The sequence below is a fragment of the Mobula hypostoma genome, chromosome 23, assembly GCF_963921235.1.
Source record: "Mobula hypostoma chromosome 23, sMobHyp1.1, whole genome shotgun sequence".
Taxonomy (NCBI): Eukaryota; Metazoa; Chordata; class Chondrichthyes; order Myliobatiformes; family Myliobatidae; genus Mobula; species Mobula hypostoma.
In genome coordinates this window covers 7,255,274-7,277,424 of record NC_086119.1, presented here as the reverse complement: position 1 = coordinate 7,277,424, position 22,151 = coordinate 7,255,274, and the positions used below count along the sequence as shown (strand labels likewise).

The 22,151-nt window shown below is 40.6% G+C and overlaps 1 protein-coding gene across 1 annotated transcript in view; it reads left to right on the top strand.

Moving 5' to 3' along the window:
- Positions 1-19,435, top strand: part of LOC134336989 (uncharacterized) — a 70,771-nt gene extending 51,336 nt beyond the window's left edge. The window contains exons 12-15 of the mRNA XM_063031731.1: positions 414-471; positions 7,509-7,661; positions 13,872-14,072; positions 18,134-19,435. Of these exons, the coding sequence (XP_062887801.1) occupies positions 414-471; positions 7,509-7,661; positions 13,872-14,072; positions 18,134-18,172 (451 nt within the window). The 3' untranslated portion in view covers positions 18,173-19,435. The remainder of the gene's footprint in view (positions 1-413; positions 472-7,508; positions 7,662-13,871; positions 14,073-18,133) is intronic.
- Positions 19,436-22,151: the final 2,716 nt, after the last annotated feature.

Here is a 22,151-nt window from a genome sequence, read left to right as displayed (position 1 = left end):
GGTGAAGGGTTAAAGAAGAGGAAATCTAATAGGAGAGGACATGGAAGAAAGGGAAGGAAGAGGGGAGGCAGAAGGAGGTGATGAGCAGGTGAGGAGAAGAGAAGATGTGAGAGGGGAACCAGAACGGGGAATGGAAAGAGAAGGGGAGGAATGGAGAAACTACCAGAATTTAAAGAAATTGATGTTCATGCCATTTGGTTGGAGACTCCTCAGGTGGAATATGAGGTGTCATTCCTCCAACTTAAGTGTAGTCTCATCATGGTAATGGAGGAGGCCATGGACGGACATGCCAGAATAGGAATGGGAAGTCAAATTGCAATGGGTGGCCACCGAGAAATCTTGCCTTTTACAGTGGACAGAGCAAAGATGCCTGACATAACTAAACTGTTACGTTTTTCTCTCTCACCTTCCAGCCCTTATGTGAAGACAGGAGTTCACAATGCTCCACTTTTTCGAGGCTCTCCACATGCTGTAAGTAATTAGGAAGCTTGAAATCTTTATCTAGATTTTTTTTTACAGAGTGTGCTAGGTGTCTGGATGAAGTGATGGAAACAGATATATTAACAACATTTAAGATTCATTTAGAGAGAAACATGAACAGGCAGAAAATGGAAGGATGTAGATCATGTATGATACATGCACATAGGATTAGTTTAAATCAGCACCGTGGTTGGCATGTGTATCATGGTCTAAAAGGCATGTTCCTATTCTGTGCTATGTTCCAAACATTTTAAACGTGCTTGCTCTTATATGTCTATGCTACTATATGGTATTTTTTTGTCATTTGGAGGAATATTTTTGGAGTCAGCAATGTTATAATCTCCTTTTATTAACAAAAAAGAGAGGCATGGTAGCATAGCAGTGAGCTTAGTGCTATTACAGCACCGGCTGTAAGATTGGGATTCAATTCCCAGCAGAGTCTGTAAGAAGTTTGTACATTCTCCACATAACCGTATTGGCACTGGAAACGTGATGACATTTGCAGGCTGCCCAACACAACACTTAATGATCCAATTTGATGGAAACAATGCATGTTGCTGTATATTTTGATTTACAGGTGACAAATAAATCTAATCTTTATCTTTATATTTTATTAACATATCATCTCCCTGATGTTGTCACATACTTGTCACACATTAGTTCTTACCTGCTTCAGCATGTACTAATAATTCTTATTAGCATGCCTGCCCCAGAAGGCTGTGGAGGCCAAGTCGCTGGATGCTTTCAAAAAAGAGACGGATAGAGCTCTTAAAGATAGCAGAATCAAAGGTTATGGGGATAAGGCAGGAACTGGATACTGATTGTGGATGATCAGCCATGATCACAGTGAATGGCGGTGCTGGCTCGAAGGGCCAAATGGCCTACTCCTGCACCTATTGTCTGTTGTCTATTGTCTATAATAAGAAATAATCAGCACAACAGAATCAGAATCAGGTTTAATGTCACCAGCATACTTTGTGAAATTTGTTGTTATGTGGCAGCAGTACAATGCTATACATAATAACAAAAAAATTGTAAAATACGGTAAGAAGTATATATATATTTTAAAAGGTTAAATTAAATAAATAGTGCAAAAAGAGAGAGAAAAAGGACTGAGGTAGTGTTTTGGGCCAAGACCTCAGCCCAAAACTTCTACTGTTTACTCTTTCCCATATATGCTGCCTGGCTTGCTGAGTTCCTTCAGCATTATGTGTGTGTTGCTTTGGATTTCCAGCATCCATATGCAGATTTTCTTGTTTTAATAAGGTAGTGTTCATGGGTTCAATGTCCATTCAGAAATCTGATGGCAGAGGGCAAGGAGCTATTGCTGAATCATTGAGTGTGGGTCTTCAGGCTCCTGTACCTCCTCCTTGATGTTAGCAATGAGAAGAAGGCACGTCCTGGATGATGGGGGGGGGGGGTCCTTAATGATGGACTCTGCCTTTTTGAGGCTTTTGCTCCTTGAAGATGTTAATTTAATTAACTCTTGCTTCCTGGATATACCTATTTGTTTTCAAATTGAGCAGCATTGCTGATGGATTTATCATGAAAGCTACACAGTTCAGGAATATCCACATCTATAAGTAACTTCAATCAAATTTAAATGGCAAAGGATATGATCCAAATGACCATCACAACCCCATATGTATGAAGAAAGAAATGGTTCAAAATTCTGAAGGGAGGCTGCATGATTTGGAATCTAGAACAATAAACAAAACTCAGAATTGTTCAATCATCATTCATTAATCTTCCAGTTTAAGGTGGCATTACTGAAGATAAATAGATAGATAAAACACAAAACAGACATTAAAATGTGCAATGGTTTGTGTGAACTGAAAAAAATGTGACCTACAGTTAGGCTGCTTATCTTGCTATCTACTATTCCAAACAAGATGATTGTGTAATTCCTCTGTTAATTATCACATTAATTAACTGGTAATGTATCTATTCGCACTCTTTGTATTTCGTAATTTAATCTATTAACTAGCCTATACTGGAAAAACAAATGTATCGTAACATTGTCCTGGATAAACCATTCTCCTTTCATCAGGACAATTTACAGCAGCTGAATTCGTGAGTAGTTTAGACACTCTGTGATGGCAATCTCTAGTCTTCCCCAGTTGACAACTCACCTGGAATGAAAATCATTTTATCCAGCACTTCCACTGGGATTATGGCCCATTGGAATGTTCATAATTTGGATTTAATTTTGGAATATCCACTCTGCTGATAAATCAGAATCAGGTATAATATCACTGCATCTGTCATGAAATTGGTTATTTTGCAGCAGTAGTATGTTAAAACTATAAATTACTATAACAAAATATGAATTAAATTAGATACATAGTGCAAAAAGAGAACAAAAAAAATGAAGTAGTGTACATGGATTCATTGTCCATTCACAAATCTGATGGTGGAGGAGAAGAAGCTGTTTCTAAAATGTTGAGTATGTGTCTTCTGACTCCTGTACCTCCTCCATGATGGTAGCAGTAACAAGAGCACATGTCTGGGTGATGGGGGTCCTTAATGATAGATGCTGCCTTTTTTTGAGATGTTGCTTTTTGCAGGTGCCCTTGGTGCTGGGGAGGCCAGTGCCCATGATGGAGCTGGTTGAGTTTACAACATTCTGCAGCTTTTTGTGACTCTGTGCAGTGGCCCCTCTATACCAGATGGTGATGTAACCAGTTATAATATTCTCCAAAGTACATCTGTAGAAATTTGCTGGAGTCTCTGGAGACATACAAACTAATGCAATACTGCCCCAGTCGTACCTTCTTTTTAATTGCATCAAAATGTTGAGCTGGGAGATGTTGACACCTAGGAGCTTGAAACGGCTCATCCTTTCCACTGCTGATCCCTGGATGAGGACTGGTGTCTGTTTTCTCAGCTTCTCCTTCCTGTAGTCCACAATCAATTTCTTGGTTTTATTGATGTTGAGTGCAAGTTTGTTGTTACGGCACCACATATCTAGCTGATCTATCTCACTCCTGTACACCTCCAATAATAGTTGTGTCACTGGAAAATTTATAGGTGGTGTTCGAGCTCTGCCTAACCAAACAGTCGTGAGTAAAGAGAGTAGAGCAGTAGGCTAAGCATACATCCATGAGGTGCTGTGGTGTTGATGTTACTTCCAATCCGCACTGGCTGTGGTCTCCTGATTTTAAATCAAGGATCCAATTTCAGGGGCCAGTACAGAGACCCAGGTTGTTGATTAGTATTGAGGTATGATCATGCTGAATATGAAGTTGTCATCAACAAACAGCAGCCTGACATAGGTATTGCTGTGCCCAGGTGATTCAAGGCTGAGTGGTGAGCCAGTGAGAATGCATCTGCTGTGGACCGGTTGTGGCAGTAGGCAAATTGCGGCAGGTCCTGGTTCTTGTTCAGGCGTAAGCCTAGTGAAAACGGAGGAAGGAAAGCCTTTCATAACCACCAGATACTTCAAAGTAAACTAGAGTCTGGCCACCACCATGACTATTCCTGACCTAACCTGAGCCCATTTAATTGTAAACTTAAAATTGCACCACTAAACTCAGGTGCAGAGACACCAAATGCCCAGTAAACGCTGTCAATTTAACCCATGCAATCCCAGGCATACAGATGCCAGGTAATGATGTTTAAAAATATCATTACCCTCAGAATTACATGCCTCTCATTATCCTGGTTCATGGGAAAAACACAAGCCGGGCTTGGTCAACTCTGGCTGGGTCACCTCGGGGAGTGTGTCTAATGATTAAAGACCCAAAACACCCAACGATCCAAAGATGCATTACTGATGATATGTCCCAGTGCACACCTGGTTCGTTGAACCAAGTGGTGTCGGACCACGATAATGAAAGGCACGGGCCAGATTCACCTGGCTTCACCACACGAGCCCATCCGCCACAGCACCTCATACCTCAGCACTCAAAACTCCGCAGCCTTACCTCTCCCAGTCACACATATACATCCACCAGCCCAACACTCAAACCTAATCCTAAAGTTAAAAAAAGAGGGCACACACCCCCACAAACCGTAGGCACATCCCAATTAACCCTGGCAACACCCCCACAAACCCTAGGCACACCTCGATTAACCCTGGCCAAACCCAATGACCTGTGTCAGGAGGGGTAAGATCCAAGAAAGGCAAGTGTTGGGCCTGGTTAATGAAGGCGTGGGTCGGATCAAAGTGGCAGGGTTGATTGAATCTGAACCTCAAGTGAGGAGATCAAAAAGCACAAGAGGGCTGATTTGCCCACTGCCTGCATACTCTCAACCTAATCTTACAGTGACACGCTCTTCATTCTCCCGGTCCATGAAACGCCAATTAAAAAAAGCCAAGATACCCAAAAGGCGAGAGAGAACCAGTAAGTTAAACCCAAGCTGGGTCCACAGAAAACAAGTCCAAACAAGTCAAACTGCCCATCTCTCACACACTCACTCATTATAGTATGACTCACAGGGAATAACCTGTTGTACCAAGGACAGAGGTAGCAGGCTCATGGGAACATCACCCCAGGAGGTTACTCTCCCTAGTCACCATCCTGACTTGAAAATATATCGCTAACCCTTCAATGTAAGTCCTGGAGCTCCCAACTGATGATATTGTCAAACAAAACAGGGGCCCTGTGAGTTTAGTGGCAATCAGAGAGACAGAAGCACTGCCCTCACCTTAAGGAGAGTCTCCAAGGACCAAAACCAAAAGACATTCTTTTCTTTGAGTTCTTAGAGATTCTTCTTAAAATAGATTCTATTCAGTGCTCATTTATTGTAACACATGATTTAAATAGACTATTTGCTGAATAAATACACTGCAGTACATCTTGTCCCACCTCCTACATATAAGCTCGAAGAGTGATATCAGCACTTGTCTTAAATATTCATGTTCACCAACTAACCACGTTCAGCACTTCAGAACATTTAATAGGAACATAAGTGGACTACACCCCTTACCAGGTCTGCCCTGCCACCTTTACTAAGTATTTGCAATGAATTCAATTGCATAATGTTGTTTTTCTTTCTTGAGTAATTTCCAGGCTACTTTTGAGTCACTCTGGAAATTTTGGTGGCTTCTCCTCGGCATGAGTCATGCTAGTGTCCTTACCGTCTGCTCCAGCATCCATAGGGTGACACAATTTGAAAGGCCGCACTGTGTCAGCAACTTTGAACTGAGAGTGGCTGTCAATGGGTACTACAGGGATAAAATCAGTCTTTGTCTGTGTGTGTGTAGCTTTTCACTGATTTTAATTTAAAAAGATAATTATTGAGGTACGATGCAGAGTAGGCCCTTCAAACCATGCTGCCCAGCAATCCCCCAATTTAATCCTAGCCTAATCACGAGACGATTAACAACAACCAATTAACCTATCAACCGGTACGTCTTTGGACTGTGGGAGGAAACCAGAGCACCCAGAGGAAACCAACATGGTCACGGGGAGAATGTACAAGCTCCTTACAGGCAGTGGCAGTGGCAGGAATTGAATCTGGGTCAAGCGATGTGCTACTGTACCATCCTTACTGTAAATGCCTGCAAGAAAATTAATCTCAAGGTGGTATATGATGACATATATATGTACTTAGATAATAAATTTACTTTAAACTTTGAATGTGCTTTGCCCAGTGCATCATTGGATTGTTTGTCATGTTAAGCCAATGAACTTGAGCTCTCCTCCACCATACCTAGTCCATTCTATCTCCTCGGCCCTGCCCCCTCTGCAGCAACTTCCCATCATCTAATTTCCAATCTCTTTCTCCTATGCAGCCCCCATTCCTCCACCCTATTAATCAGCAGTCAATATCAGTCTCCCCTTCTTGAGCCACACCACCATGCCAAAGGTCCACCCAGTCCATAGCAGAATCCCAATCAAAATGGACAACTGGACAGAATATTCTCACTATTAAAAATGGGTAATAAACAATTTGTTGTTTGCATGAGCCAAGAGGAATTCCAAGGTGAACTGCCAGCTCATCTGCATTGGTAATATTGCCTGAGGATGGAACAGCAGGACTGAAATTTAGGCACCACTCCAAGTTACCCTCAGGTCTACAGCACAAGGTAGAATGTCAGTCATTCTCTAATGGAACACACCTATCCACAGGGTGTGGAGTGAGATGTGTTGGTTTGCAGAGGAACCTAACTACTGATGCACTCATCTACCGTTTACTGAGCGCCAGATTTGAGTGCACTTTCATTTCTAGGCGTCTTCCTTAAATACTTGTTCAAGATTCAAAGTAAATTTATGTCACCAGATACACCCTGAGATTCAATTTCTTGCAGGCATACCCAATAAATCCATAATAGAATGATAACCATAAAAGGATCAATGAAAGACCGCACCGGGCCGGCTGGTGGCGCAATGACATCAGTGCCTGACCCGGGAACGGAAGTCGCTGGGTTCGAAACCAGTCGGGTCCGCTCCCGAGTATGTTTTCCATCCGTGCCGGGTTGAGTGTCGAGATTGCAACTCGACCGCGTAAAATAAAAGCGAAAAATTGTGAAAATATCTGTGTGAGGAGTGGCGCACCACATGGTCTCTCTCTCTCGCTGCGCGCCCTGTAAAAACCATGAAAAAGACATCATCGCGGACAGATGCACACACACGCAGACGCACAAAGACTCGCACGCACGCAGGCACATACATGCCAAAAAAAAAGAAAGACTGCACCAACTTGGGTATTTAACCAGTGTGTAAAAGACAACAAATTATACAAATACAAAAATAAAGAAATACAATTACAAAAAGAAGACGGTTAACCCCTTTTTATTAATCCAACATAGAACATAGAAATTTACAGCACATTACAGGCCCTTCAGCCCACAATGTTGTGCCTACCATGTAACCCACTCTAGAAACTGCCTAGAATTTCCCTACCACATAGCCCTCTATCTTTCTAAGCTCCATATACCTCAGAGTCTCTTAAAAGACCCACCACTCTCTGTGTGCAAAAAAGAGTACCTAACTAAATGTACATAACTTGAGCAAAATAATTATTTTAATTGCAACAGCAAGACTAATGCCAAGAATATGTGTTTTTTTTTGCCTCTTTAGAATTTTCTGGATTATGTGATTTCACATTCTGTGAAATCTGCTGTGGATGAGTTCCTGCACAAAAAATGGTTAAAACTCACGAAAGAATACAGCAGTATTACAATAGAAGTGTGGGACGGACATTACTTTGATGATGAACGCATTGATTTACCGGTGAGTTTAAAGCTTAGAAATGTTCATTACCGTATCTCTGTCCTTCAGAGAGTGCACTTTCTGAGCTACTGTCCTGCAACTATTTTGCTCTTCATTGTGCAGGCTGGCAGCATTCAAAGAGCCCGATATTCCACCCATGCTTAGGATAGTCCTGACATTTTGGCTACAATGCATGACTGCTGTTTGCATTTTAACTCAACAGTTTACAATTGCTGTCTGTGTTGCAATAGCTGTAAACTGTAATTTACAATGATTTTGTCACAGTGGAGCTAACAAAGATGCTACCACGATGCAAACAACAGGAATTCTGCAGATGCTGGAAATTCAAGCAACATACATCAAAGTTGCTGGTGAACGCAGCAGGCCAAGCAGCATCTATAGGAAGAGGCGCAGTCGATGTTTCAGGCCGAGACCCTTCATCAGGACTAACTGAAGGAAGAGTGAGTAAGGGATTTGAAAGCTGGAGGGGGAGGGGGAGATGCAAAATGATAGGAGAAGACAGGAGGGGGAGGGATAGAGCCGAGAGCTGGACAAGTGATAGGCAAAAGGGGATACGAGAGGATCATGGGACAGGAGGTCCGGGAAGAAAGACAAGGCGGGGGGGGTTGACCCAGAGGATGGGCAAGAGGTATATTCAGAGGGACAGAGGGAGAAAAAGGAGAGTGAGAGAAAGAATGTGTGCATAAAAATGAGTAACAGATGGGGTACGAGGGGGAGGTGGGGCCTTAGCGGAAGTTAGAGAAGTCAATGTTCATGCCATCAGGTTGGAGGCTACCCAGACGGAATATAAGGTGTTGTTCCTCCAACCATGATGGGTCGTTTGAATACAGGAGTACTCAGTTCCAGGTACAGGAAGGAGGAATTAGGAACAAAGTCCCACCGGATCACTTATCTGCCCTGAAGTTTCTGAACTTTCCTAAAAGCAACTAAAACTGAGAACAGGAGGAAAAGATTACGAGACTTGTGGGCCGCCCCCAGCACGTCCATAGGTTGTGTTGGTTGTTAATGCAAATGATGCATTTCACTGTATGACTAGATGTACATATGATAAGTAAATGAATCTGAAGCAGATCTGGAAGAGTCAGGAGCTGACATCCCTGCAATCCCACCTCAGTCACTCTGTACACTCATTGGATGCCAGACAGAGAGGCACCGGTGAACAGAGAAAATGGTCCCCACTTCTGCAGGGACCCTGGGAACAACCTAGGAGTCAAAAGGCTAAATAAATTACTTCTCCCAAGTCCTATTCCTCCCTATGCCGAGAAACTAACTCTGACAGCTCTTTGTCAAGGGTTGGATCTCTTCCAAGCAGATGCTTATGATATCTAGTAGGTACCTTTTGGAAACAGTGTAGGTAGTGAAACTGATTCTGGCAGAAAGCCCCTCATTGGGCCTTCTTAGGAGAAAATTCCCCTTTATATCCACATTGTTGTGTTTATTAGCTGGCATAGAGGATTTTAATGGGAAGGTAGATATACATGAGGGACAAATGAATTAAGGCAAGTGCTGTAGGGATAAGATGACGAGCCTCTGCTTTTGCACTGCAGACTCTAAGTAATGTTTGAAAATGAAAAATAATTTGCATTAATTTAACATTATTAACATTCTCATGATGCCCCAAAGGTAATGAATTACTTTTTTATAGTGCAATAATTTTTATTATGTTGGTAAATGCAATAGTTACTTTGCATAAAAGAAAAATCCCGTTGACAAGAATCGACGTGAACAACCCAGTTCATCTACTTCGGCAATAGAACAGCGCGTTTACATTGATGACATTCTTAATCATGCCATTTGAGAGTAACTGCAAGTTAATCTCAAATGACATGATGAAGAATATCATCCACCTTTTGATGGAATACACCTTTGCACAGGATGTGGAGAGAAGCGTATTAGTTTCTGACTTGGTTCATCTCTAGTGGCTCAATAACATATGATTCAAAGTTCAAAGTAAATTTATTATCGAAGTACATATACGTCACCCTGAGAATCATTTTCTAGCAGATATTCACAGTAGATACAAAGGAATACAAGGAATCAATGAAAAACTACACAAATAAATTCTATGCTTTATTGACTATCTCTCTGCCCTACAATGAGACAGGTAACATTTGCAGCCAGATTACTTTAGGTTAACAAGGCCTTGTGATCCATCTGTAAACTGCTGATTTTCCAGAAAATGGGACTGTCCATGATCAAATGTTACCAATTAGCTCAATCTAAGATGCAAGAATATACCCTCTTAAGCAAGATGACTCCTGCACAAGGGAACCATGGAAAGATGTTACCATATAAAACCACTGTCTATAATCCTTTGGAATACTAATAAGATTCTTGTCTGCTTTTTGTAAGAAAGCATATGTACATTATACAGTAGATTCTGCTCAATTGGACTATCTGTTGATCAGGACAGCTGCTTATTTTGGACAAAAAGAAAAAAAACAAATTGCCAGGATTCCCTTTGTTTATTTGGGATTCTATTGCCACTTAATTGGGGCAGGAAACTTTCTGAACAGATTCTAACTAGTGTAATTCACGCACACTTATGTGGGCATTAGACACGACACCATGCTTAGAGCTGGCATCAGTTGTGTGTATTGTGTTTTAAAAGCAGTGATTTTGTCACTGATAGCTGGTGAGAAACAAGCAGTAAGACAATTTAGACGGTAACGCATCTCCCCCATTTCACGCACATCTGCTCTCACTCCATCCTCCCGTCACCCCACTAGGAATAGGGTTCCCCTTGTCCTCACCTACTACCTCACCAGCCGCTGGGTCCAACATATTCTCCGTAATTTCCGCCACCTCTAATGGGATCCCACCACTAAGCACATCTTTCCCTCCCCCCTCTCTCTGCATTCCGCAGGGATCGCTCCCTACACGACTCCCTTGTCCATTCGTCCCCCCCATCCCTCCCCACTGATCTCCCTCCTGGCACTTATCCGTGTAAGCGGAACAAGTGCTACACATGCCCTTACACTTCCTCCCTTACCACCATTCAGGGCCCCAGACAGTCCTTCCAGGTGAGGCGACACTTCACCTGTGAGTCGGCTGGGGTGATATACTGCATCCGGTGCTCCCGATGTGGCCTTCTATATATTGGCGAGACCCGACGCAGACTGGGATTTCATTTCGCTGAACACCTACGCTCTGTCCGCCAGAGAAAGCAGGATCTCCCAGTGGCCACACATTTTAATTCCACGTCCCATTCCCATTCTGATATGTCTATCCACAGCCTCCTCTACTGTCAAGATGAAGCCACACTCAAGTTGGAGGAATAACACCTTATATTCCATCTGGGTAGCCTCCAACCTGATGGCATGAACATTGACTCCTCAAACTTCTGCTAATGCCCCACCTCCCCCTCATAACCCATCCGTTATTTATTTATATACACACATTCTTTCTCTCTCTCTCCTGTTTCTCCCTCTGTCCATCTCACTATACCCCTTGCCCATCCTCTGGGTTTCCCCCTGCCCTTGTCTTTCTCTCCGGACCTCCTGTCTCATATCCCTTTTGCCAATCAACTGTCCAGCTCTTGGCTCCATCCCTCCCCCTCCTGTCTTCTCCTATCATTTTGGATCTCCCCCTCCCCCCTCCCACTTTCAAATCTCTTACTATCTCTTCTTTCAGTTAGTCCTGATGAAGGGTCTCGGCTCGAAACGTCGACTGTACCTCTTCTTAGAGATGCTGCCTGGCCTGCTGCGTTCACCAGCAACTTTGATGTGTGTTGCTTGAGACAACTTAGAACTTAGAATTGCCTCAATTGCTCACTGTGGTTTCAAGCATTTAGGTTTGGAGATACCATAAACAGCCGGGAATGAAAATGAAATGATTTCACTACATCAATAAGTTAGGAACTGTAAAGAATTTGAAGGTATCAACAATCATCCGGAATGTTACAATGAAAATGTAGATTTGGAGGATGCAATCATTATCTACAGTACAAGTCTGTGCTGATTTTGTACATTGCATACAGTAGATGAATTCCTCCATCAATAACTATTTGGAACTAATACGCAATTTTATAGTACTGTGGTACTATTGGTAGTGTTCTAATTTGACATAAGATGGAGGAGCAGAATTAGCCCATTTGGTCCATTGAGTCTGTATTTCATTTAAATACATAATTTGTTACTCAGTTAAGTAATTGTAAAAAAGGCAAACATCTGTAATAACAGCAAAGGACTGGAAAGTTATATTGATGTAAATATTCTCCTTTCATCTTTAAGACATAAATTTAAATCAGTTTGTGCTGCCTACAGATTCCTAAAATAAATATATCTATGTACAGTAGTAGAAATCCAATTGCTAATTAATGTGATGTTACGGCGTAAGTTTTGATATGTTGAGGTAATTATTTTATTCCAAAAAAGAACAGTAAATGTGATTTTTGGTATCACTGTTTGAAGAATTGTTATAACAATTGTATTTACTAAAATGCATATACTGCATTGTCAAAATCTTTCACAAGAATGGTCCATTTTGTTCTCATCATTCTTACTGATTCACTTAATAGATTAATTTTAAGTATGATTAAGGCTTCTGATTTTTAATTTTAAAATACCACCATATGCTCTGTGAATTCTTAAGTAATAAGCACAAGGAAAATTTATCTTCTTTAATTCCGAAATTTCCTTCCATCTGCACATCATTTACACTTTCATTGCTCTGTCAATAAAACATAAGAGAATTGAAGGCATAGTAATGGAAGGACTAGAAGCAGTAGTTGATCTCATGAGCTCTCAAGAAGATCATGGAGTTATTGCATTGTTAAAATAGAACAGAACTTTATTGTCATTGCTCAAGACAATGAGATGCCTTGGCGGGGGGGATCTGTAATGCGGGACGTAAGGGGCTGTATGTGAGTTCAAAGAAGACATACCCTCCCTGCTTTGTGTAGTTTTCAGTGATCTCTTGTATCTGTGTACATGGGAGTCCCCAGTCTGGGTTAAATTAACAGGGAATGTGTCATCCTATTCTCAATGATTTAATTTCATAGATCCAGTCAGTAATCTTACACCAGTTATTAGGCTTAGACCATTTGTGAAGTAGGTTTATTTTACAGGTCTAGTTATTTAGGCTTAGTTTTGACCATTCAGGGAGCAGGTTCTGTTTTTAGGCCAAGTTTTTAGGCATCATTTAGACATTTTGGGGAGTAGCTTTGTAATGTTTCAATTCTTTTCCTCTTTGCTCTTTTTCTTTGAAGGTTTGACTCGTTCATGTTAGCTTCCAGGCCCGAGATCTCCAAAGACGGGATAGTGAAGTCTGTGCCTACTGCTAGTTGACCTACCTATCCTATGTCCAATTGACCTATCCTATGCGCCTTTGCCTCTGGTCTCTTGGAAAGCCTGAAGGATTACAGGCAGTGAGTTCTAGATCGTAACTCTCTGTGGGTGAGGGAGGGAGGAGAAGTTTTTGCTCACATCCCTATTTTGTCTTTACTTAAGTCATAAATTACGTTTTCTCTCAAGATCTTTACACAATCTCTCTGTTTATCCCTTTAAAATTGTGGCTGATTCTGTGCATTATGTCTTTTTCCTTTCCGACCACCCTCATCCCCTGGTTCCCTTGGTACTCTTGAATATAATGAATGTTAAACATACTCAATCATTAAGCATAACCTTCTTGAGTTAAAGAATTTCAAATATTTATTGCTGGCTGAGTAAATAAATTTATCTTCAACTCTGTCCTCAGTTGCTAATTTCTTATCCTAAGGAATATATTTTAAATAAATAGGAAATAGTTGTGAAAAAATAGCACATGGAGCGAAAAAAGCAAATCTCATTCATGGCAACACACAAAATGATGGAGGAACTCAGCAAGTTGGGCAGCATCTATGGAGGAGGATAAACAGCCTGCATTTCAGGCCAAGATCCTTCATCAGGACAACACTCATGGTTGAAGGGTGTGTTTTATAAGGTTGAAGGGAGTTGTGTGGGTCAATGACATTAAAGCAATTTTGTTAGGGATGGAGGAGTTAATGGAAATGTATGAAGAATAGATATGTAGGAGAGTGGAATAAGATATGAGCTGCAGGAAATTGAAGGAGTTGGATCTTATGAATATTCAAACCTTGTAGCAGGGTGATTTTAAGAAATTGTGACTGCATTGATGATCATAGACTAATGTCAATGTTTGCAACTGAAAATGTCAAGTCGCTGTGTACCTGCTGTCTAATTCCTCTACTTTTTATTTCATCTGCATCAGGTTATTAATGATCTTCTCACAGTGGATAAAACTAATAAATTTCTAAAAGTGCAATCTAACAAGAAAGGAAAAGATATGACCCAGCTTGTCTTGCAGAGCTTGGATCACAGAATCCGGAAAGCTGGAAGAAATCACCCAGAATACAATCGCGAGGAACAGTTCTTTGAAGAAGCTATGGCAGAGACGTTCTGCAGGCTCGTGGTCTGTATAGCCAAATACTGTGCATGAAATCTATGAGTAACAGTGGGTTTTGCAGTAATGAGCTCTGCTACTGAACTGTCTCTTCACTACAATATTATGTTGACATGATTAATGGGAAAATTCCTTTACTGTGAATAGCTTCTCATGCACCAATTAGTTCTTAATTATAATTAAATCCATATTGAAGGGCTTAGCTTGAAGAACTGTAGCTGTACAATAAACCTACTCTTGTTTCCACAACAGTACCAAAATATTGTAACTACTAACCAGCACAAGTGGTTACAAGAGCTTGGTTTCAATGCTTAAGAGAAATCTGAATAGGTACATGGTTGGTAGGGGTATGGAGGACTGTGGTGCCAGTGCAGGTCGATAGGAGCAGGCAGTTTAAATAGTTTTGGCGCGGACTAGATGGGCCAAAGGGCCTGTGGGTGTGCTGTACTTTTCTATGACTGTGACTAATTTTTTTAATCTCTAATAATTTAAAGATTAACAACTATGATTTCTTTTTAAAAATCTACTATGTGCGTCCCAGTTTCCCTCTCTGAAGGTCAGCACAGCATCGTGGGCTGAAGGGCCTGTACAGTGCTGTAATGTTCTGTGTTCAAAGTTCTATGGATCTGGCCCCATCCTGTCCACAGTTGGGAAGATGACCCGGGCCAGTCAACTCGTAGCAGAGATTACAAGAAGGTGCAGTGGCAGCCCAGGGTGTCAGCTCTGCTTCTTTTTCCCTCTGGATGAAGCTGACATGACAACATAGTGTGTTCCAACTCCAGACCAGCATCCCACTGAACGGCAGCTCTCAGAACGTCATCTGTCAATTCTTGTCAACTGTTGGCGCCAAAATATTTCTGTCTTCTACAAGAACTGGGGCATCCAGACATGACATTTCAGCACACTAAAATGCATTTTTTCCCAATCACCCCACTTCAGTACAGCATCTGTCAACACTGAGAAAATCTCTGCCTAGAGAACATTCAAAGCTGTCTTCTATTATAAAAAATCTTACAAGCTTTCAATTTAAATTGAATAAAAATATTCCACATATTTTACTGTAATGGTTCAAATTTCAAATTAATTTATGCATCAAAAATACAGAACGATTTAAAGGGACAAGTTAATGGAGAACTGATTTGCATAAACCTATCCCTCTTATTCATATTTCAGAGTTTGTTTAACTAGCAGCTAAAGAAGATGTTTTAAGATATATTTCACCCTCAGCCTCACACCAAAATCCTACTAAACTTGAAGTTTGGGTAAACTGTGAGGAAATGACTTATTATAGTTGAGTGAATTTGCAAAGTAAATATTGATTACAACATTTAAGAGAAGTTTGGAATAAGACATGGATGGAGTATGTTGGCTATGCTCCAGGTGCAGTTCGATGGGACAATCAGTTTGGAACTAGATGGGCCAAAGGCACTTTTTCTGTGCTGTAGTACTCTATAACTCTAAAGTACTCTTTGTTTTTAAAGATGTCAATTCTCTACACTCAATGATATTCGACTCCACCAACCACATGCGGTTGGATAATTTATGTTCCTGTAATCAATGTGTAATCTATTATGGGTCTCCAGGGGTGATGTAAGTGATCCAACATCTATAAGACCAGACTTTTTATAAAACTGCAAACATATCTGCTGTAACTATCTAGTCTATGGCTTACAAAGATTATCACTATTCAGATGTTACTTCGATCCATAACATAGTAGATGATACTTGGGTTATTTCCCATTTTGCTGCCATGTTATTTTCTGTAAGACAGAATGACCAGTATAATAATCCCAGTAGTCATAGAATAGAATTAGATTAATACAACAAACAAATCCTTCAGTCCCTGAATTCACACCAAGCATCAAATAGCCATCTACATTCAATTACAATATTCATTCCATTTTATCCTTTGCACATTCCCAAATCACAGCCTCATGAATTTCCGTGAAAGAAATCCTGTTGAAGTGTGCAAATTTTTTACTCATAACCCATTCCTGTCTCAATTTGTTGGGTTGAGGGATCAACAGTTTATGTCCAACACCTATTCTCTTTCAGTGAGTCACATCTGACAAAATTGTGCATTATTACTTTATTTAGAGATACAGCACAGTAGCAGGCCTTACACTGCCCAATGTAACCAATTAACTGAATAACCCACATGTCTAATCAACAGCCTTCAAAAGCTGGGCCCCTTTACTTCCCTCTGTAACTGGATCCTTAACTTCCTGTCTGAGAGACCACAGTCTGTGCAGATGTTCTCTCACTGGCAATCAACATTGTAACACCTCAAGGATGTGTGCTTAGCCCACTTCTCTACACCCACAACTAAAACAACCATCTATAAAGTTGCCAATGGCACAACTATTGTTGGCAGAATTTCAGATGACAAGGAGGAGGTGTACAGGAGTGAGATAGATCAGCTGATCGAGTGGTGTCATTACAAGAAACTTGCACTCAATGTCAGTAAGACCAAGGAATTAAGTAAAGACTTCAGGAAGGGGAAATTGAAGAAACACGCACCAGGGATCAGAAGTGGAAAACAATGCATGGGTGAGCAATTTCCAAAGAGTCAGCAAGTTCTTGGGTGTCAACATTTCTGAGGATCTATCCTGGACACAACGTATTGGTGCAATTACAAAGAAGGCACAACATCAGCTATGTTTCATTAGTTTGAGGAGAATTGATTTGTCACCAAAGACACTTGCAAATTTCTACAGAATACAATGGACAGCATTCTAACCAGTGTCAGAAAAAGCTGCAGAAAGTTGTAAACTCAGCCCGCTCCTTTGTGGGCACCAGCCTCCCCAGCATCAAGTATAACTTCAAAAGGCAGCATCCATCATTAAAGACCCCCATCACCCAGGACATGCCCTCTTGTCACTGCTACCATCAAGAAGGAGGTACAGGAGCCTGAATACACACACTCAACGTTTCAGCAACAGCTTCTTCACCTATGCCATCAGGTTTCTGAATGGACAACGAACCCATGAACGTTACCTCAGTATTTCTTTCCACTACCTATTCAATTTAATTTTCTTTTATACGTACACTTATTATCATGTATTGCAATGTGCTGCTGCAAAACAACCAATTTCACGACATATTCCAGTGATATTAAACCTGATTCTGATGGTTTTGGAATGTGGGAGGAAACCAGAGCACTCGGAGAAAACCCACATGGTCACGGGGAGGACATACAAACTCCTTACAGACAGCAGCGGGAATTGAAGCTGGCTTGCTGGCACTAATAGAGTTGTGATAACTGCTCCACTACAGTGCTGCTCCCTGTTGTGTCTGATCATTAGAGTTTGTCCAGTTTCACTGAGCAACAAAATGAAAGTGTCATAAAATCTTGATTACTAACCCCAATCAAAAGCTCCCTCCAAAATAATTCTCACAATTATTCATTAATTCTAAGCTCCTCTTCCTTTAGATCACCATCTGTACTGATATCTGTGCCTCAGTCAAACATCCACATGGCTTGTTGCATTCAATCTTTAAAATGTTGACCCCCATTGGGCTTTGATTATACCTTCCCCCACTAGTATACCTATTGAAAACACACCAATTTTAGATATTCAATGGCCATTCAGTCTCTTGAATCTATTCTACCATTCACTTCTGATCCATCTAGTTGATTTTATAGTTCTGCAAGAGGGAATTGTATAAATATCTGGTACAGAAAGTTTGCAAGCCTATGGAGAATAGGCTAGTGGGTGGGACTGTTTTGATAGAAAGCCAACATGCTGAAGGACCTCCTGTGTTGGAGCTTTTCCATGATTCCAAATATTCAGTGCAAAATAACTTGTTGATCTTAGGAATTCACTTTCCAAGCCACTTGAGCTTGTTGTAGGCATTGCTAACATTCCCCTGGAACCGAATGCTTTTAGGTTTCACTCCCTTGATTGACTACATTACAGCAATAACTACATTTCAAAGCTGCTTTACTGAGTGTAAAAACCTTTATAAATGCAACTCATTCTTTCTTTTTGATATGATGGATGTCTCTGTTATGAAGTTCACAGATGTATTCAATAAGTTGTAATTTTCCTTCTCATCTTCTAAAACAGGAGTCAGCACTAATGACGACAGGATATGGACCTCTCTGAACGATAGCCAGATGGAGTATGGTTTCTGCAGTTGTAAATGCACCACATGTAAATTTAATGACTTGAAAAGGATTTGTAACCTTCACGTAAATGATTCTTCTATTATACTGTAACTAGGAAATTTTACCTGCAATGTTTATGTTTTAAGAGGCCGTGATGTTTCTGTACCAGTTTTTATTATTACTTGACAAAAGTTTTACTGAGAATATGACATGCCAAACAAGCAGGGACTTGCTTGGAAAAGCAAAATACTGCAAATCCTGGATATCTGAATTAAAAGAGAAAATGCGGAAGTACTCAGCAGTGGAAAGCAGCTAAAATGGAGAGAAATGTAGAATTAATGTGTCAGATTCATGGTCTTTCATGAAAACTCATCAGGTGACCTGCTGCTTGCTTGGAGGCAATGACCACTGATTTAAATGGGACGATTTTAACGCAGTGCGCTATCAGCAAGGCAGAGTTCATGGTTACACTGTGGCAACACCTCTGAAAGAGGTCAACTTAACCCCATCAAGCTTCTGAAGAAATCAAAATCAGACTGGGACAGGAAGATAGGACATTGCAAGAAATTTCTTTTATTACTTTCTCTGTCAAAACCCTGTTACTTTCCCAAAGGATTGTCAAGATACAGGAATTTACAGATGATGAAATGGTGCATTCTCAACACCAAGCTTGCATATCAACTATTAGTGGACATTCTGTTGAAATGATTTGGAAAGGAAATCAGGGAGCTTCACTGACAGATGTGCCTTCCATCCCACATACTTTTTAGTTATTCACTACACAAGTAATTCAGTACATATGGGTGTCAATGCAACAGCATCTCCCTGCAATAGTGGTAAGTGGGTGAAGCTTGAAAACAACAGACAAAGCTTAGCAGAGGCCAAGCTGGACTAGAGAAATGGTGAGAGAATACGACTGCTCCGTTGTCATTTCTTTTTACTATAATGTAACTATCAGGCAGGAGGTAAACTTGCAAAATAATTCTCTGAGGCTCTTTTAAAAACAAAAAAGATGAAAGTACCATTCTTAATCTTCATATAACCCTGCGCATGTAAGTTGTTTATTTTCTATTTCTCTCATTGTGTTAAGTCTGAGACTCAGTAATTTGTCTTCAAATTGCCGTCTGTGTGAGATGAATGTATGCTTTATGGACTGGGGGAGTTAAAAGCTTAGACTCGGTAGAGGGTCACCAATGATAAACCTTACTGGAGGCAAAATAGAAAAATTAAAAAAAAGGTCAAGGACAGAATAAAATGCTCTCATCTACCCTCTGGAACTTGTCTCCATGGCATTCTATTGCTTAGCCCAATATCCAACTGTATTCTGAATGACTCTAATATTCTGGCTGATGGAAGTTATTTCAGAAACTTATCACCCAAGGTCCTTTGAGTATGTGTGCTATATTTACTTTTCTCTAGTTTGTATGTATTACTGTCCTTCTACTCTCCTGCCCGTGTGACTTACCTTATCTAAACCATTTAATATTTTAGTTACTGAAATGAGATAGCTCCTTAAATCTTTCACTGCAGGGATCTTTTTTTTTTGGAAACTTTCTTCATGTGTTGCATGCCTTGTGCTCAAAAGCTTTTCTTTGTTCCTCCTGAGTCTGAACATCCCTTTAGTGAGAAGAATTATGCACAGTGTTACACATGTAATCTAACTAATGCATTAGACAGTCGTAGCATAAACTCTTAAACTCATTCCCAGGACATATTCCTGCTGTGATAAAGTTTACACCCAAATTATAGTTGATTTATTTTAAATTTAGTCCACAATGTTCCTTTGTGCAAAACCAAAGATGCTGTGGTTGGTTACTAAAAATATAGATATGCAAGAAAATAGAAAAATAGAATGGAAATTGAACGGAGAAAATGCTTGTGTTGGAATATAAAATCCAAGCACATTTGATTGCTGCTGGTCATAAACACAAGAGATTCTGTGGATGCTGGAAAGGCAACACACACAAAATTCTGGAGGAACTCAGCAGGTCAGGCAGAGGAATAAACAGTCGACATTTCAGTCTGAGACCCTTCATCGAGACTCTGTCCTGATGATGGGTCTCAGCTGGAAACATCAACTGTTTATTCTTCTCCATAGATGCTGCCTGACCTGCTGGGTCCCTTCAGCATTTTGTGTGCTTTGATTGCTTTTGGTCGTCTTCTCTGTATTATGAAGCTTTTTTTTTCCTTGGTGCTGTAACTATTTAAGCCTTTTGCTATCTAACTCATAATAAGGGACTTACACCCTCATCATTTCCTTGGTCCTGCGTAACTTTTTCAGAGTCTGGAAAACTGCTAAGAGATCTTCTCCAATGTCCCCTTTGTCAAGAGGTGCACAATAGTGCATTAAAGCATGTCAACATCTGGTTTTCCTTCTCTCGCAGTCTGAAGCTATATGACAATCAGGCAAACACATGTAAATCCAAGCAGGTGAACAGTAGGAGCCACAGCAGCTCTGTGGTTAGCATGACACTATTACAGCTCAGGGTGTCAGAGTTTGGAGTTCAATTCCAACAGCATCTGTAAGGAGTTTGTATGTCCTCCCCATGAATATGTAGGTTTTCTCCAGGTGCTCCAGTTTCCTCCTATATTCCAAAGCCATCCTGGTTAGTAGATTAATTGGTCTTTGTAAATCGTACTGTGATTAAGCTAGGATAAAATAGGTAAGTTGCTGAGCGGTGCAGCTCGTTGGGCGGAAGGTCTTGTTCTGTGCTGTATCTCCAAATAAAAAAAAATTAATTAATTTCCTGCTGTTTTGAGAAGATGTCAAACACTGGGGATGGTATTATCACCCTGTCCTTAAAAGGAATTTCATGCCTTTTGAAATGTGAGACGTTGATAATCAGTGGGCTAAGGTTAAAGAGAGAGCAAACTCATAAATGATTTGGTTTTCATTAAAGAAAGAAGACTCGGTGCCGAACTGCTAATGAAGGTACCAATGATGTAGCTCATTCTGAACACACAATTTAGGGGGTACTAGTTTTTTGCTGTTTTCTGGCTCTCTACCCCTTAGCTCTTAACTAAGTTGATTATTTTCAGGTTTTAGTTTTCAGGTATGATTATGATCGCAAGCCTAAGATAAAGAATGTAAAATCTGCCTTTAAATTACTTTAGCAATTAATCCATCCTATGTTTCTGCAGGAATTCCCATTGATCCAATGATAAGTCGTAAAGCCAAGTCAAAACTAAACCTTGTTTTAGACTTTAAGCAGTATGTAATATTGTTAGACAATAGGTGAACAAGTGGATACACACAAAATGCTGGAGCAACTCAGCAGGTCAGGCAGCATCCGTGGAAAGCAACAAACAGTCATAGGTGCTGCCTGACCTGCTGAGTTCCTCCAGCATCTTGTATGTGTTGCTCTGGCTCTTGTGTTTATGAACAAGTGGATTTATAGTTTACATAGATATGTCAGAATTAGAATCAAGTTTATTACCACTGACATATATCGTGAATGAAATTTGTTGTTATGCAGCAGTGGTACAGTGCAATACATAAAAAATAACTGCAAGTTACAATGAGAATTATTTAAAAATAAAAGTATTGCAAAACAAGAGCAAAATAGTGAAGTAGTGTTCATATGTTTATGGACAGTTCAGAAATCTGATGGTGGAAGGGAAGAAGCTATTCCTAGAGTGTGTGTCTTCAGGCTCCTGTACCTCCTCTCTGATTGTGCTAATGAGAAGAGGGCATGTTCCAGATTATGACGATTATTAATGATGGATGCTGCCTTCTTGAGCCATCGCCCTTTGAAGATGTCCTTGCTGGTGGGGAGGCTAGTGCCCATGATGGAACTGCCTGAGTTTACAACCCTGTGCAGGTTTTTTTGATTCTGTACATTGATCCCTCCATACCAGACAGTGATGCAACCAGTCAGAATGCTCCCTGCAGTACATCTATAGAAATTGCTACACTCTTTGGTGACATATCAAATCTGCACAAACTCCGAATAAAATATAACTGCTGACATTATATT